The 17901-nt window shown below is 40.7% G+C and overlaps 1 protein-coding gene across 6 annotated transcripts in view; it reads left to right on the top strand.

Moving 5' to 3' along the window:
- Positions 1-17901, top strand: part of mib2 (MIB E3 ubiquitin protein ligase 2) — a 97303-nt gene that overhangs the window by 49132 nt on the left and 30270 nt on the right. For all 6 annotated transcript variants that reach the window (XM_056240437.1, XM_056240438.1, XM_056240441.1 and 3 more), the window contains 5 exons: positions 5577-5739; positions 6118-6251; positions 7225-7373; positions 8276-8432; positions 10311-10465. In XM_056240437.1, coding sequence (XP_056096412.1) covers positions 5577-5739; positions 6118-6251; positions 7225-7373; positions 8276-8432; positions 10311-10465 — 758 coding nt within the window. The remainder of the gene's footprint in view (positions 1-5576; positions 5740-6117; positions 6252-7224; positions 7374-8275; positions 8433-10310; positions 10466-17901) is intronic.

A 17901-nucleotide genomic window follows, 5' to 3' on the forward strand; every position in this document is an offset into this window, starting at 1 on the left:
CAGAGCCAATGGTTGTTCTGTAGGCAAACATCAGTGCCTTGAATTTGAGTCAAACTGTGATAGGCAACCAGTGCAATTTTGTGAGGAGAGATGTGACGCTCTCTTCGGCTCGATAAACACTCTTGCTGCTGCATCTGTATCAGTTGCAGAGGTTTGACTGATGCTTGAAGGAGAGAGCATTACAATAGTCCAGTCTCGATAGAACAAGAGTTGTGTAGCTCTGATCAAAAGGACCTGATCCTCATGATGTTGTATAAGGCAAATCTGCAGGACCGGGCAGTTCTAGCAATGTGGTCTGTGAAGTTCAACTGATCATCAATCACAACTCCAAGGTTCCTGGCTGTCCTGGATGGAGTTATGGATGATAAACCCAGCTGAATGGAGAAGTTGTGATGAAGTGTTGGGTTGGCTGAGACCACGAGCAGTTCTGACTTCGCAAAGTTGAGTTGAAGGTGATGGTCCTTCATTCAGCAAGAAATGTCTGTCAGCTCCCGTCGGATCTTCCGGCTGGAATGAGAGGTAGAGTTGTGTAACATCAGCATAGCAGTAGGAAAAACCATGGTTCTGAATGACAGATGCTAGTGATGACATGTAGATGAAGAAGAGAAGCGGTCCCAGCACTGAGCCCTGAGGCACTCCAGTAGCTAGATGATAACAGTGATGGGATAAACCATGTTTCTGAATGACAGATCCTAGTGATGACATGTAGATGTAGAAGAGAAGCGGTCCCAGCACTGAGCCCTGAGGCACTCCAGTAGCTAGATGATAACAGTGATGGGATAAACCATGTTTCTGAATGACAGATCCTAGTGATGACATGTAGATGGAGAAGAGAAGCGGTCCCAGCACTGAGCCCTGAGGCACTCCAGTAGCTAGATGATAACAGTGATGGGATAAACCAAGTTTCTGAATGACAGATCCTAGTGAGGACATGTAGATGGAGAAGAGAATCGGTCCCAGCACTGAGCCCTGAGGCACTCCAGTAGCTAGATGATAACAGTGATGGGATAAACCATGTTTCTGAATGACAGATCCTAGTGATGACATGTAGATGTAGAAGAGAAGCGGTCCCAGCACTGAGCCCTGAGGCACTCCAGTAGCTAGATGATAACAGTGATGGGATAAACCATGTTTCTGAATGACAGATCCTAGTGATGACATGTAGATGGAGAAGAGAAGCGGTCCCAGCACTGAGCCCTGAGGCACTCCAGTAGCTAGATGATAACAGTGATGGGATAAAGCATGTTTCTGAATGACAGATCCTAGTGATGACATGTAGATGGAGAAGAGAAGCAGTCCCAGCACTGAGCCCTGAGGCACTCCAGTAGCTAGATGATAACAGTGATGGGATAAACCATGTTTCTGAGTGACAGATCCTAGTGATGACATGTAGATGGAGAAGAGAAGAGGTCCCAGCACTGAGCCCTGAGGCACTCCAGTAGCTAGATGATAACAGTGATGGGATAAACCATGTTTCTGAATGACAGATCCTAGTGATGACATGTAGATGGAGAAGAGAAGCAGTCCCAGCACTGAACCCTGAGGCACTCCAGTAGCTAGATAATAACAGTGATAGGATAAACCATGTTTCTGAGTGACAGATCCTAGTGATGACATGTAGATGGAGAAGAGAAGAGGTCCCAGCACTGAGCCCTGAGGCACTCCAGTAGCTAGATGATAACAGTGATGGGATAAACCATGTTTCTGAAAGACAGATCCTAGTGATGACATGTAGATGTAGAAGAGAAGCGGTTCCAGCACTGAGCCCTGAGGCACTCCAGTAGCTAGATGATAACAGTGATGGAAAAAACATGTTTCTGAATGACAGATCCTAGTGAAGACATGTAGATGTAGAAGAGAAGCGGTCCCAGCACTGAGCCCTGAGGCACTCCAGTAGCTAGATAATAACAGTGATAGGATAAACCATGTTTCTGAGTGACAGATCCTAGTGATGACATGTAGATGGAGAAGAGAAGCGGTCCCAGCACTGAGCCCTGAGGCACTCCAGTAGCTAGATGATAACAGTGATGGGATAAACCATGTTTCTGAATGACAGATCCTAGTGATGACATGTAGATGGCGAAGAGAAGCGGTCCCAGCACTGAGCCCTGAGGCACTCCAGTAGCTAGATGATAACAATGATGGAAAAAACATGTTTCTGAATGACAGATCCTAGTGATGACATGTAGATGTAGAAGAGAAGCGGTCCCAGCACTGAGCCCTGAGGCACTCCAGTAGCTAGATAATAACAGTGATGGGATAAACCATGTTTCTGAATGATAGATCCTAGTGATGACATGTAGATGGAGAAGAGAAGCGGTCCCAGCACTGAGCCCTGAGGCACTCCAGTAGCTAGATGATAACAATGATGGAAAAAACATGTTTCTGAATGACAGATCCTAGTGAAGACATGTAGATGGAGAAGAGAAGCGGTCCCAGCACTGAGCCCTGAGGCACTCCAGTAGCTAGATAATAACAGTGATGGGATAAACCATGTTTCTGAATGATAGATCCTAGTGATGACATGTAGATGGAGAAGAGAAGCGGTCCCAGCACTGAGCCCTGAGGCACTCCAGTAGCTAGATGATAACAGTGATGGGAAAACCATGTTTCTGAATGATAGATCCTAGTGATGACATGTAGATGGAGAAGAGAAGCGGTCCCAGCACTGAGCCCTGAGGCACTCCAGTAGCTAGATGATAACAGTGATGGGATAAACCATGTTTCTGAATGACAGATCCTAGTGATGACATGTGGATGGAGAAGAGAAGCGGTTCCACCACTGAACCCTGAGGCACTCCAGTAGCTAGATGATAACTGTGATGGGATAAACCATGTTTCTGAATGACAGATCCTAGTGATGACATGTGGATGGAGAAGAGAAGCGGTTCCACCACTGAACCCTGAGGCACTCCAGTAGCTAGATGATAACTGTGATGGGATAAACCATGTTTCTGAATGACAGATCCTAGTGATGACATGTGGATGGAGAAGAGAAGCGGTTCCAGCACTGAGCCCTGAGGCACTCCAGTAGCTAGATAATAACAGTGATGGGATAAAACATGTTTCTGAATGATAGATCCTAGTGAAGACATGTAGATGGAGAAGATAAGCGGTCCCAGCACTGAGCCCTGAGGCACTCCAGTAGCTAGATGATAACATTGATGGAAAAAACATGTTTCTGAATGACAGATCCTAGTGAAGACATGTAGATGGAGAAGAGAAGCGGTCCCAGCACTGAGCCCTGAGGCACTCCAGTAGCTAGATAATAACAGTGATGGGATAAACCATGTTTCTGAATGATAGATCCTAGTGATGACATGTAGATGGAGAAGAGAAGCGGTCCCAGCACTGAGCCCTGAGGCACTCCAGTAGCTAGATGATAACAGTGATGGGAAAACCATGTTTCTGAATGATAGATCCTAGTGATGACATGTGGATGGAGAAGAGAAGCGGTCCCAGCACTGAGCCCTGAGGCACTCCAGTAGCTAGATGATAACAGTGATGGGATAAACCATGTTTCTGAATGACAGATCCTAGTGATGACATGTGGATGGAGAAGAGAAGCGGTTCCACCACTGAACCCTGAGGCACTCCAGTAGCTAGATGATAACTGTGATGGGATAAACCATGTTTCTGAATGACAGATCCTAGTGATGACATGTGGATGGAGAAGAGAAGCGGTTCCAGCACTGAGCCCTGAGGCACTCCAGTAGCTAGATGATAACAGTGATGGGATAAACCATGTTTCTGAATGACAGATCCTAGTGATGACATGTTGATGAAGAAGAGAAGTGGTCCCAGCACTGAGCCCTGAGGCACTCCAGTAGCTAGATGATAACAGTGATGGGATAAACCATGTTTCTGAATGACAGATCCTAGTGATGACATGTTGATGAAGAAGAAAAGTGGTCCCAGCACTGAGCCCTGAGGCACTCCAGTAGCTAGATGATAACAGTGATGGGATAAAACATGTTTCTGAATGACAGATCCTAGTGATGCCATGTTGATGAAGAAGAGAAGTGGTCCCAGCACTGAACCCTGAGGCACTCCAGTAGCTAGATGATAACAGTGATGGGATAAACCATGTTTCTGAATGACAGATCCTAGTGATGACATGTTGATGAAGAAGAGAAGTGGTCCCAGCACTGAACCCTGAGGCACTCCAGTAGCTAGATGATAACAGTGATGGGATAAACCATGTTTCTGAATGACAGATCCTAGTGATGCCATGTTGATGAAGAAGAGAAGTGGTCCCAGCACTGAACCCTGAGGCACTCCAGTAGCTAGATGATAACAGTGATGGGATAAACCATGTTTCTGAATGACAGATCCTAGTGATGACATGTTGATGAAGAAGAGAAGTGGTCCCAGCACTGAACCCTGAGGCACTCCAGTAGCTAGATGATAACAGTGATGGGATAAACCATGTTTCTGAATGACAGATCCTAGTGATGACATGTGGATGGAGAAAAGAAGCGGTTCCAGCACTGAGCCCTGAGGCACTCCAGTAGCTAGATGATAACAGTGATGGGATAAACCATGTTTCTGAATGACAGATCCTAGTGATGACATGTAGATGTAGAAGAGAAGCGGTCCCAGCACTGAGCCCTGAGGCACTCCAGTAGCTAGATGATAACAGTGATAGGATAAACCATGTTTCTGAGTGACAGATCCCAGTGATGACATGTAGATGGAGAAGAGAAGCGGTCCCAGCACTGAGCCCTGAGGCACTCCAGTAGCTAGATGATAACAGTGATGGGATAAACCATGTTTCTGAATGACAGATCCTAGTGATGACATGTAGATGTAGAAGAGAAGCGGTCCCAGCACTGAACCCTGAGGCACTCCAGTAGCTAGATGATAACAGTGATGGGATAAACCATGTTTCTGAATGACAGATCCTAGTGATGACATGTAGATGTAGAAGAGATGCGGTCTCAGCACTGAGCCCTGAGGCACTCCAGTATCTAGATGATAACAGTGATGGGATAAACCATGTTTCTGAATGACAGATCTTAGTGATGACATGTAGATGGAGAAGAGAAGTGGTCCCAGCACTGAGCCCTGAGGCACTCCAGTAGCTAGATGATAACAGTGATGGGATAAACCATGTTTCTGAATGACAGATCCTAGTGATGACATGTTGATGAAGAAGAGAAGTGGTCCCAGCACTGAACCCTGAGGCACTCCAGTAGCTAGATGATAACAGTGATAGGATAAACCATGTTTCTGAATGACAGATCCTAGTGATGACATGTGGATGGAGAAGAGAAGCGGTCCCAGCACTGAGGCACTCCAGTAGCTAGATGATAACAGTGATAGGATAAACCATGTTTCTGAATGACAGATCCTAGTGATGACATGTAGATGGAGAAGAGAAGCGGTTCCACCACTGAACCCTGAGGCACTCCAGTAGCTAGATGATAACTGTGATGGGATAAACCATGTTTCTGAATGACAGACACTAGTGATGACATGTAGATGGAGAAGAGAAGCGGTCCCAGCACTGAGGCACTCCAGTACACTGTTGTCTGATCCGCCATTTGACTCTTCATTTGTGTGTTTATTCTCAGGCGTTGGGTCAGGTTGGAAAGGTTTTGAAAGTGTATGCCGACGGGGACCTGCGTGTGGCGTTTGGAGGTCAGACGTGGACCTTTAACCCCGCGTGTCTCTCAGCACAGCCTGGTGAGGTCGACGCCAATCTGATGACGGCTGAGAACGCCAGCGAATCAGGAAGTAAGAATTCACAGGAAGTGCCGCTCCTCACTCTCCTCATCATGTCATATGATTCTTTTCTTTTTTCTTTTTTCTTTGGCTTTCTCTTTAAGATAAAAAGATAATAACCACATCATCTTTTCTCTTCCACACTTTCCTGCATGAAACCAATGCTTGTTTTTCTCGTTTCAGCACCGTGTGTTTTTAGTGTATCTCTCTCTCTTCTCTCTCTTTTTTTCTCTCCTTCACATGCTGTGCCAGTGCTGGATTGTTTGTGTCTTGATGCATGGTGACATTTTGACTCATTCTGACTGGTTTTGAACTGTGGGACAGTGACACTTGGGCTCATGGAAACCTTTCTGAACGCGGAGTTTAATTCTTTCCCTCTCCGTCATTCAGGTACGGTTATTTCGGTGCTGGAGAAGCTGCTGTCTCAGTCGACGGAGCAGGATCATCCGGGACGGCTGGTTATCGAGGCAGCGCACGGGAGCGCTGTTAAAGTGCGCGAAATGGTGCAAAAATACCCTGACAAGGTCAGTGCCTCAGCCTGAGAGAATTTAGTAGAAAATCTCTGGTCGTTTTAAGTTATTTCTGTATCTGTCTGTACAAAGGGTTACAGCCTTTCCTTTTATAAACACACTAGAGACAGACTTTGCTGTTTATCTGTTTGGAGAAAAAACTGCCCTTATAGTATAATAAAAGTATATGTTATATTATTATTAATTATATAAATATAAATTTTTACAGCTTTAAAGTAAATCATATAGGTATATTTTATTATAATGTAAGTTTTTTTTCAATTGCAAGTTTAAAAAAAAGACAAAACATAATTAAATGGCTAATCACAATTCTTAGTTTGACAATTAATCTTCAGCAAAAAAATCACGATTGTGACAGGCCTACTAGAGTACTAATTTATTTTAATGTTTTTTTGGAAGAGTCTCTTCTGCTCCTCAAGGCTGCATTTATTTGATCAAAAATACATTAATAATAGTGAAATATTATTACAATTTAAAACAGATGTTTTCTATATGAATATATAGTAAAGTGTAATTTATTCAATCAAAGCTGTATTTTCAGCATCATTACTCCAGTCTTCAGTGTCACATGATCCTTCAGAAATCACTCTAATATGAGGATTTGATGCTCAAGAAACATTTATTTTTGGAAACATTTGTATGATAGTGTAAGAAAGATAAATAAATAAAAATTCCTTGTATTCAGCAAGGGCACATTAAATTAATCAAAAGTGACAGTAAAGACGTTTATAATGTTACAAAAGATTTCTATTTCAAATAAATCATGCTGAAAATTCAGCTTCGATCAAAAGGAATAAATTATTCCTTTAAAAAAAAAAAAACATTATTCCAAACGTTTGGCCAGTAGTGTCTGTTTTCTCTCTCTGGTTCCGTTGAGCATGGATGTGAAGTAGGTCGACTGGTCGGTCGATGGCTCAAGTCTTTGCAGGAGTGTGTTTGACTGACGCCTGTGTGTGACTGTGTCCAGGTGGATATAAAGAACCAGGGTAAGACCGCTCTGCAGGTTGCTGCCCATCAGGGGCACGTGGAGGTGGTGAAGGTCCTGCTTCAGGCCAACAGCAGCATCGAGGCTAAAGATGAGGACGGAGACGCCGCGCTACACTACACAGCGTTCGGGTGAGCGCTTACTCATGCCCTCCACAGCGGGATCTTTCTGACTATTATAAGAGCCTGTGTGTATTATCAAGTATGACATGCACGCAGGGTTTTAAAAATTAACGAATTAACCAAATTAACCAACCAAATACGGGTAAAAATCAACAGTGGTGGGTAACCCTGTCAAATCACTAGCTAATATATATATATGGAAAAAATGGGGAAAAAAGAGAAAAATAAACCAGATTAACTAAGTCACAGCATATATATATATATATATAAGCTGTAACATAGTGGTTTATTTATTTATTTTGACAGCACAGATACACTGGGGCTCCCATTTCCCGTCTTCATTAGTTTATTTAAATTTAATAAATTATTAGACAGAACTGTTGATCAAAGAAAGTAAACGGTGTACATAACTCTTATAGCACCCCATGAGCTGCACGAATTATGGGCGTAACTTCTGTTGAACTGTAAACGACCAGCGAAAGGTTCGCTCTATGAACACAATAAGCATTTTCAAACACTGGGTATATGAGATGACATTATTCTCCTCACACTAATGACATTTCAAAATGTAAAAGCATTAAAGGATTACTACAACAGACCATGGATACCCCCTGAATATTTCCGCAGCAATATTACAGACATGTTAAATATCACTGTAGTAATATATGTCTGTATTATATAACATATGTTATATAATGTTATATACCCAAAAAGGGAAATCCTGTCATCTTTAACTCACCCTTTTGTTGTTCCAACCCTGTATGAGTTTCTTTCTTCTGTTGAACACAAAAGAAGATCTTTTGAAGAATGTGTACCCAGACAGGGGAGCATTTATTTGTTGAGGGGTGTTTATTGTGTGCCTGGTCTTGTTTGTCTCCTATGTGTGATGTGTGTGTCTGACATGTGTGCAGGAATCAGGCAGAGATTGCGCGTCTGCTGCTCAGTAAAGGAGCCGGAGTGAACCTGCTGAATAACTCCATGTGTACGGCGCTGCACATCGCGGTTAATAAAGGCTTCACGGATGTGGTGAGGGTGTTGACGGAGCACTCGGCCGACGTCAACCTCCAGGTCAGACACTAACGCCTCACGGCAAGAGATCTGGATTAGTTATCTGTTTTGAGTTTAATTGGTGTAGTTTTCTTTTTTTTTTGGTAGTAGGGAGCAGTGGGTTTTTTTATGTTGGATATAAAAATATTATTTTTATGTATGTTTGTTAATGGGGGATTTGTGAACTCAGTAACTCGTTTAGAATTAATGTTTTTACGTTGATGTGAAGATTTGTGGCAAGAGGTCTCCAGTGGCATGTTTTAATTACAGTTATTATTTAATATTTTTATTAATCAAATGTCAATTTCAAACTTCTTCAGTATTAATCATAACCTATAAGTCAGTTGAGCAGGATTCATAGTCTCTTGATTGATTCTGTTTTATTATGTTTGATCTGGGTCAGTAAGTAAATGAACACTTTTATTCATGAAGGACACATTAAATTGATCGAAAGCGGCAGTAAAGACATTTATCATTATACAGATTTCTATTTCAAATAAATGCTGTTCTTTTGAACTGTTCTAATCATCAAAGATTCCTGAAAAATTAAAAAAATTGCAGTTTTTCACAAAAATCTGAAGCAGCACAACTGTTAAGGAGCTTTAACTACTATGTACTTGCATCAAAAATAATAATTGTTAGGTACCATAAACGTATTGTGTTGATGTTGTATTGCAAACACTTGTGCTGCTATAGAGGCCTGAGACTGGCACGGTTTGGACAGGTTTAGTGGTGTGGGTAGCTATTAGGGCGGGTTAGCACTGGAACTAGGGGCTAAGACCTAAAGGGACGTTTTCTTATCAATGGATTTTTTTTTGTTTGAATTCTCTGGCACTTTTGAGACCCTTAACATGCACAAAAGCACGTTGGACAAAAGCACCTAAAAGCATGTTCGGGTTGGCCGGGCAGCGGACAGGAAGAGTGGACAGGAAGTGAGGGGGACGGGATCGGAAAAGGTCCATGAGCCGGGACTATATGCTGGCGATATATCTCAGCGCTGCCCATGAGGCTATTACTGCCGACAAGAGGGGCGTATCACTTTACCATTTGACTAACGTCATGATTTAAAAGTGACATATTACGCCCCTTTTCACAAGGTGTAATATAAATCTCTGGTGTCTCCAGAATGTGTCTGTGAAATTTCAGCTCAAAATACCAGATCATTTATTATAGCTTGTCATATTTGCCCCTTTATGGTTGTGAGCAAAAACACATTGTTTTATTTGTGTCCCTTTATATGCAAATGAGCTCTAGCTCCGCCTCCGTTCAGAAGAGGGCGGAGCCTTCACACAAGCTTCAGAGACTCCGGCAATAACAACACAGGCCGATCTCACTGATCCAGAGTCAGGAGTAACAGCAGCGAGTGCAGCCTTACAGAGAGACTCAGGGAGAGCTTCACTTTTACACGTTTCTGAATGTTAGCGGAGACATTTCTGTAGTTGTTGTGGAGTTACACTGATCATCTCCTCGTCATGTTGAACTCTTCCACAAGTGTCCACAGTTCCTGAGGTGTTTATAAGACAGCGCTGACATGTTCTGGTCAATAGTGTTCAGTGTCGTCTGTGCTCGACCACAGAACAGTTTCAGGCTTTGCTGGATCTTCTCCAGTGCGTTAGAACTGGTCTCTGTTGGCGCTCGCCGAACCCAATGTCGCTGGTGTGTGTAAACGTGCAGATTAAGGGCCGGGAATATTATAATAAGATCCTCTTCATACGGCAGAAGGAGCGAAATCTGATCGGCTTATTTTATAACAGAAAGACTCACCAGAACAGAGTTACTGGGTTTCACTTTTCACGTGTTCTGGGTTGGTAGAAGCACCGGAGACGCGATTATAGCACTTAGTCAGATTTTCATGATATGTCCCCTTTAAGTGATTTTTTTTCCCTGTTCTGTTGTCAGGATTCATATGGAGATACACCCTTACACGACGCCATTGCTAAAGACTTCAGAAGCATCATTGAGATTCTGACTGTGGTGCCCAACATCGACTTCACCCAGCAGAACAACCGCGGGTTCAACCTGCTGCACCACGCGGCTCTGAAGGGCAACAAGCTGTGAGTGTCCATCGCTTCGGTCCTAGAGTAGCTGTGCCTCCGTTATGACACATCACTGGCGAATCATAACGGTTCAGCCACGTTCTGTTCGTCAGATATTTTAGCATAATAACACTAAACTGTTAGTTACATGTCTCTCAAATGTGCTTATTCTTCTCGCATTATGACTTAATTTACTCAAATCAATATTTAAAGAGGACCTATGATGCTTTTTTCCATGTTCTTCTTTCTTTAAGTCAAGTCAAATCACCTTATATAGCGCTTTATACAATACAGATTGTTTCAATGCAGTTTTACAGTGATAACCGGAAAATGATGATTCATTGAGTTCATTTCGGATGTACAACAGCTCTAAAAGAAAATAGTGTCATTATTCAACTGAAGTCAGTTCAGTGTTGATTCAGTTCTGTTGTAAAGATCGTCAATTATTAAATTAGTTAATTTCCTCTATAAAGCAGGGATGTCATCATCCCGTGTCAGTACAGTCTGATCAGTAATGTTGATTTTAACACGGTTAGTTCCAGTCCTTGATTCTGATTGGTCAATAGCTGTGTTTTATTCACGATAAAACACGACCGCTTCACCCAACGGTTCTATGTATCACTACACAACACCCCTAGCAACCACTCTTAGCAACGTAAACATAGGCTATGTTCTCATTAATGTTGCTCATTGATAAGCTTATAGAGTGAGTATTGTGAGAGATAAAAAAAAATGGATAAAAATCCATTTGAATGTCCACTTCAATATCTTGTCCTTAACAGTTAAGGTGTTTTCCCGTGCCATGACACGCTAGTCATTCGTCAGTTGCTTCTCCATGTTTACCACCAGTTTTAGTCCTTTCAATATTAAAGTCTTCTCTACTGACTGACTCACTCATAAAGTCAGTCTTTGCCGCCATCGAAAGGCGAAATAATGTAACTTCTGTTCCTTTTCTCAGTCAGGGACTATTTTTTCCCAGTGGAAGGAAGACTTTTAGTGATTTTACTTCATGAAAGTTGCATTGAAACATATTTTTTTTGGCTTTAATATTTGCATTGTGTGGTAACCGTTTTATTAAAGCAAGAAGGTACGAGAGGCTAGTGCTGTATCGTGAATAACTCCGCTTCGCGTCGTGCCTAACAACGCCCTTCAGCCGTGACTTATTCACGATACAGCACAGCCTTTCGAACCTTATTGCTTACATATAAAGTGTCCCCAACTAAGCAAGCCAGAGGCGACAGTGGCTAGGAACCCAAATGGAGACAAAAACCTTGGGAGAAACCCTCTGGCCATTCTCCTCTGGCCAACGAACGAACATGGTGTCATGATTCAGACTGCATCACAAGTCAGAATTCAGATCGGGATCAGAAGCATTCAAATATTTATCCAGTTCCTTTTGCTTGAAGATCAGATCCATCATGCCGGTATGGAGCCGAAGCTGGCCATAGGGTCTATGCGGAGGACCTGTCTGGTTCTTGTGGTCTTTGCTGAGGATCTGTGGCGATGGCTGTCGTGTGACGAGGCCTTCACAGGGGAGAGTCTAGTTGACACGGTCTCTTCTGACATTCAGGGCTGTGTTGTGGCCGTGTCTAGGTGCAGGTCCACCATCAGATCGGGATACGGGCCGGATTCAGCTGACTACGGTAACCTCAGGATAAACAGAGAGACTAACATTAGCGTAGATGCCATTCTTCTTACGATGTAACAAGTACATCGGGTGTTATAGGAAGTGTTCCCGGTTCCGGTTGACCTTGCCTAATTCATCCAGCTTAACAAATCTTTTAAATGAATGTGATAATGTGTTATGTGTATGTCAGGTTAAAGAGATGTGTTTTTAGTCTAGATTTTTTTTACATAGTGTGTCTGCTTCCCGAACAAGGCTAGGAAGACTGTTTCAGAGTTTAGGTGCTAAATAGGAAAAGGATCCACTGCATGCAGTATCAATTGGGATGAATTTTGAGATCGCAGTAGACGTGAAGGACTTTAATGCGTTAAGTACTGGGAGCTAAACCATTAAGTGCTTTGTAAGTAATCAGGAATATAAAAAAATGCATGCGATGTTTAATAGGGAGCCAATGCAGTGTTGACAGAACCGGGCTAATATGGTCATACTTCCTGGTTCTAGTAAGAACTCGAGCTGCTGCGTTTTGGACTAGCTGTAGTTTGTTTATTAAGCGTGCAGGGCAACCACCCAGTAGAGCTTTACAATAATCTAGCCTTGAGGTCATGAACGCATGAACTAACTGTTCCGCATTTGTCATTGAAAGCATATGTCGTAATTTTGATATATTTTTAAGATGAAAGAATGTGGTTTTACAGATGCTAGAAACGTGATTTTAAAATGAAAGATTGGTTTCAAAGAGCACACCCAGGTTCCTATCTGAGGACAAAGACTTGACAGAGAAGTCATCCAGTAAGAGGCAGTATTCAAGGTTATAATATGCAGAGGTTGGGAATGAAGTAGTAGGAAATTCCTAAAATTACTGTGCATTCATTTCATTTTGTGGATTGGTATATTTTGTCTGGGTGCGAAGAAATATAGAACTGAGTATCATCAGCGAAACAGTGAAAGCTAATGCCATGTTTCCTAATGATATCTCCTAAGGGTAGCATGTACAGAGTGTGTGTGTGTGAGGGTAGCATGTACAGTGTGTGTGTGTGTGTAGCATGTACAGAGTGAACAGTAATGGTCCTAGCACTGAGCCTTGAGGTACGTCATACTGAACTTGTGATCGATAAGACATCTCTTCATTTACTGCTACACACTGATAACGGTCAGATAAGTGTGATTTAAATTCAACTAATGGCAACATAATTTTCAAGTCTATTTAAAAGAATGTTTTGGTCGATAGCATCAAATGTAGCACTTAGATCCACTAATAGAGAGATACAGCCACGATCGAATGATAAGAGCAAATCATTTGCAACTCTAATGGGAGCAGTCTCAGTACTATGGTACGGTCTAAATCCGGACTGGAAATCCTTGGAGATAAAATGTATTTCTAAAAAAGGAACATAGTTGTGAGGATACTGCTTTTTCTAGGATTTTTTGACAGGAAAGGGAGATTTAAGATTGGTCTGTAATTAACTGGTTCTCTAGGATCAAGTTACATTTTTTAAATAAGAGTCTTAATAAAAGCCAGCTTAAAGTTTTTGATATGTATGAATGACATTGATGTATTAGTAATATTAAGAAGATGATCTATGACTTGTTCGCTTGTTGATCTATGACTAAGCATCTTGTTCATAAGTTTAGTCTGCATAGGGTCTAAATACATGTTGTTGATTTAACAAGTTTAGAAATTTCTTCCTCTCCCATACAAAGGATAAATTGAATTGTTCCTCATGGGGTTTATAGCACGATGTCTAATGTGATACTTTAGTAGACAGTTGCGTGATTATAATTTTCTCTCTAATTATATCAATCTTGCAAGTAAAGGAATTCATAAAGTCATTACTGCTGTGCTGTTTGGAAACATCTGATGCTTAATTTCTTGTTAATGTAGCCACTGTATCAAATAAATGCCTAGGGTTGTGTTTGTTTTTACTAAGATAGTTGAAAAATAAGCAGATCTAGATGTTTTAAGGCCTTTCTGTTTGCGGTAACACTCTCCTTCCACGAAATGCGAAAAACCTGTAGTTTTGTTTTCTTCCAGCTGCTCTCCATTTTTCAGGCTGTTCTTTTAAGAAAGTTCTCTTAAGTTCTCTCTTGTGTGCTCCTTGTACCACAGCATTGGACTTTTTTCCTTTATCTTCTTAAAGCGCAAAGTAGCAACTGTGTCTAAAGTGTTGGAAAAGAGAGAGTCAAAAGTTTCTGTTGCAACATCGAGTTCTTCTAAACTATCCTGCATGCTGAGTAGTTGAAGATTATTAATAAATATTTAGTAGCAGAAGTAATAGGTCTAACATATTTGTAACACAGAGTCAGCTTTGCAGCCTTGGCTAAATTAAGTTTACATGAGACTAGATAATGATCTGAGATGTCATCGCTCTGGTGCAGAATTTCAACCCCATCCACTGCGAATCCATGTGACAATATTAGATCTAGAGTATGATTACGACAATGAGTAGGTCCTGACACGTGTTGTCTCACTCCAATAGAGTTTATAATGCTGGTAAATGCTAATCCCAATGCATCTCTTTCATTAATAACATGTAAATCACCTACAATTTGGACTTTATCTGCAGCCAGTACTAACTCTGATAGAAAATCAGCAAATTCTTTGATAAAGTCTGTATGGTGGCCTGTATACACTAGCTAGTACAAATGTCAAGCGCGATTTATCACTTACACTAGATAGTGTTACATTAAGCACCAACACTTCAAAAGAATTATATTTGAAACTAGAGTAATACTGAAGATATTACTATAGATTACAGCAACACCTCCCCCTTTGCCTTTCAGACGAGGTTCGTGTTTATAACTGTAATCTTGTGGGGTGGACTCATTTAAAGTAATGTTATCGTCTGGTTTTAGCCAGGTTTCTGTCAAACACAGCTCATCTAGGTTATAGTCTGTAATCATATAATTTACAATAAGTGCTTTTGTAGAAAGATATCTAATATTCAGCAACTAAGCTTTATTGTTTATTCATCTGTATTATATTGTTTTTTATTTGTTGAACATCAATTACATTTTTACCCTTAAAAATGGGAGTTTTTTGTATTTCCTAATTAGAGGAACAGACACAGTCTCTATATGATGATATCTAGGTGAAAGAGATGTGTTGGGATTTATCTGACCTGGGTGACGCGAGGCCGCTAGCAGACGGTCGGTTTAGCCAGTCTGTCTGCTTCCTGACCTGAGCCCCAGATTGTCATGTTTGAGCTCTAAGACTATGTGCCATATCACCAGGAGGGACGAATACCATCTCTTTTCAACAGGTCAGGTCTTTTGAAGTTTGTAAAAACTTTTCCATCTGTCTATGAGCCCTATATTATTTTGCGGACCCCACTTAGACAGCCAACCATTGAGTGAGCACAGTCTGCTATGTATCTCATCACCCCGGTAAACAGGAAGGGGGCCAGAATAAATTACAGTGTCTGACATCATACTTTAGTGTGTAATGTTGCTGTTTGAGCATGAGAAAGTTTGCCTTTGATACTCTTGACAAATACATGGCACATGTCATCTTGAGTGAGTCAGATTCGAGATGTTTCCTAATCCACAACACACGCCAGCACACGCAGGCTTGTACACATTTCCCCCGTGTGACCCAGATTCTTTCATAACAGCGACACAGTTAACCCGAACAGCCACAGGGACGCACTCCCTCGCACGCACTCATGTAGTCACACTTAACGTGATTTACACAAGTAGGGCATGTTCCTGGATCTGCAGCCTTGTTGGTCCAGGAACAACATTTCTCAGAACCAATCAGATTCAGGTTTCGGTTTAGGGTTAGAGCTAAGTCTGGGTTAAAAGCATTCTTATCAACTAGGGCTATCCAAATGTTTGCTTTGTGGAATTGAATATTTATTTTGCATTATCAATATTGCATTAACATTTAATTATCTATTTTGTTCATGCTCAGTTACATTGTAAACATAACAAAAATCACACACACACAAGTATGTATGATCTTCTTTTTATTCTTTTTGTTGGATTGCACAGATCAAATATTGAATTTTAAATCCTGATAAATGTCTTGTATTAAAGTGGCTTAAGGATGTATTATCTGCGCATTAGTGCAGGATTGTAAATATGATGATTGTTGCCAGCAGGTTTCATCCAACATTGGTTGGATTATTTGTGATTACTAGAAATATCTGACTGGAAGTCTTGGCCACATTTTGCGCACATTCTGATCTGGAGGCTAACAGGACTGTTTAACCTCTTAACCGTCTCCAGAGCGTCGGCGCACTGAAGCGTTTTTTTATTTATTTAGTTCAAATATACTATCAGATTTAATGTTATACCTTGACAAACTATACATCATTAAAAAGATATAAGACTCAAGATTCAGTATTTGACCACTATTGTATTCTGAGAAACTTATAGTGACAGTTATGTCTTAATTTGTGTCAGGAGTTATGAAATTAAAAAATGAGTCGTTACCTTTAATATGAATTATGAGCCTCAGCCGGTCTCATTCAGAAAAAAACTCCCGTGCGATCGTCATGACAGCGCTTGACAAAACAACGTCCCTCAGGGCTTTTAGCTCAAACATGTGCAGATTTGGAGAAATATTGATAGATTCTCATAGCTTTACATTAGACTTCTATAGACAGGAATAATATTTATTGAATTTATACCCAAATGCGTCGATGTAATCATTTTGAGCGCTGTATACTCTGTACTGTGTTATCAATTCATCCTGAAAGTGAGGGCGCTGTTTGAACAGAAGTCCATAATATATGGATCACATGAAGAAGAGCCATAATCATGTGACATTCAGGAAGTCCTGCCACAACAAAGCTATCCGAGATCGCTGTAAAGTGCAGATAAAGATGTTTTGAAGACAATAAACATGATTGCAATGATATTTGATTTACCTGTGTTCTTCGAGTCATGTCAGGTATTTTCATAATAATTGATTATATGTATAATGTAATGCTAATCGAGATAGACTTTCAAATTGTGCAGAATACAATAAAATAATATATTTTCTATCTGATTTTTTTATCTGAAGCCAAATCAGATTACAGAAAGTTATTTAAAACACTCGACTTGCGCTATAAAGTAAGTTTGGAGAACAAACATAGTTTTATTCTCATAAATTGTCGTGTATTGATGGTGTGCTAAGCTAACATGCTAGCTAGTACTGAGCACCTGCTACCTTACTTCGGTGTAATTTTTATGATTTTTTTCTAAATAAGAATGCTTACTGAAATGTTTCGTTTTTCAAAAAGGGCATTTGATACAGTTTCACTGTGAAGTGAGAACTTTTATAAAATAAATGAGGGATTGAAACAGTGTGAATTGCTAGTCGTTAGTGATTATAATGCAGACAAAAGAAAAGCATATTTAGAGCAATAAACTGGCTGGAGAGGTGTGAATATGTGCAGGGGAGACTGAGACTGAATGGGGCTCGTTTTTGCATCACAAAACAATAGAGGCAATAGACTGAATAGATGCTTATAAGAAAACAATAAACACCAGTCTAATCAAAATAAAGTCATATGACATGATCTTGAAAAACATTGAACTAAATACAGAGTTTTAGACTTATCATCTTCAAATTTTAAATATAACATGGCCAGACATGTGGCTTTAGCTGCAGTGCATTTCTAGATTGCTACAATGCCAACTTCAATTTTATTTTCATGAAGATGTTTCATAAAAATAAATGTATAATAACTTTACAAAACTTTGAAGCTATTTATAACTATTTTTTTCATTATGATAATAATTAATTCTACATTTACAATAAACTTCCAGGTGTCAGCTTTCAAATGAGATCTTACTTGTGCTTTTAGTACAAAGGGTTCATGAACTGTATCTGTTTCAGTTT

The sequence above is a fragment of the Rhinichthys klamathensis genome, unplaced genomic scaffold (assembly GCF_029890125.1).
Source record: "Rhinichthys klamathensis goyatoka isolate OS25496 unplaced genomic scaffold, OSU_Roscu_1.1 h1tg000599l_1, whole genome shotgun sequence".
NCBI lineage: Eukaryota > Metazoa > Chordata > Actinopteri > Cypriniformes > Leuciscidae > Rhinichthys > Rhinichthys klamathensis.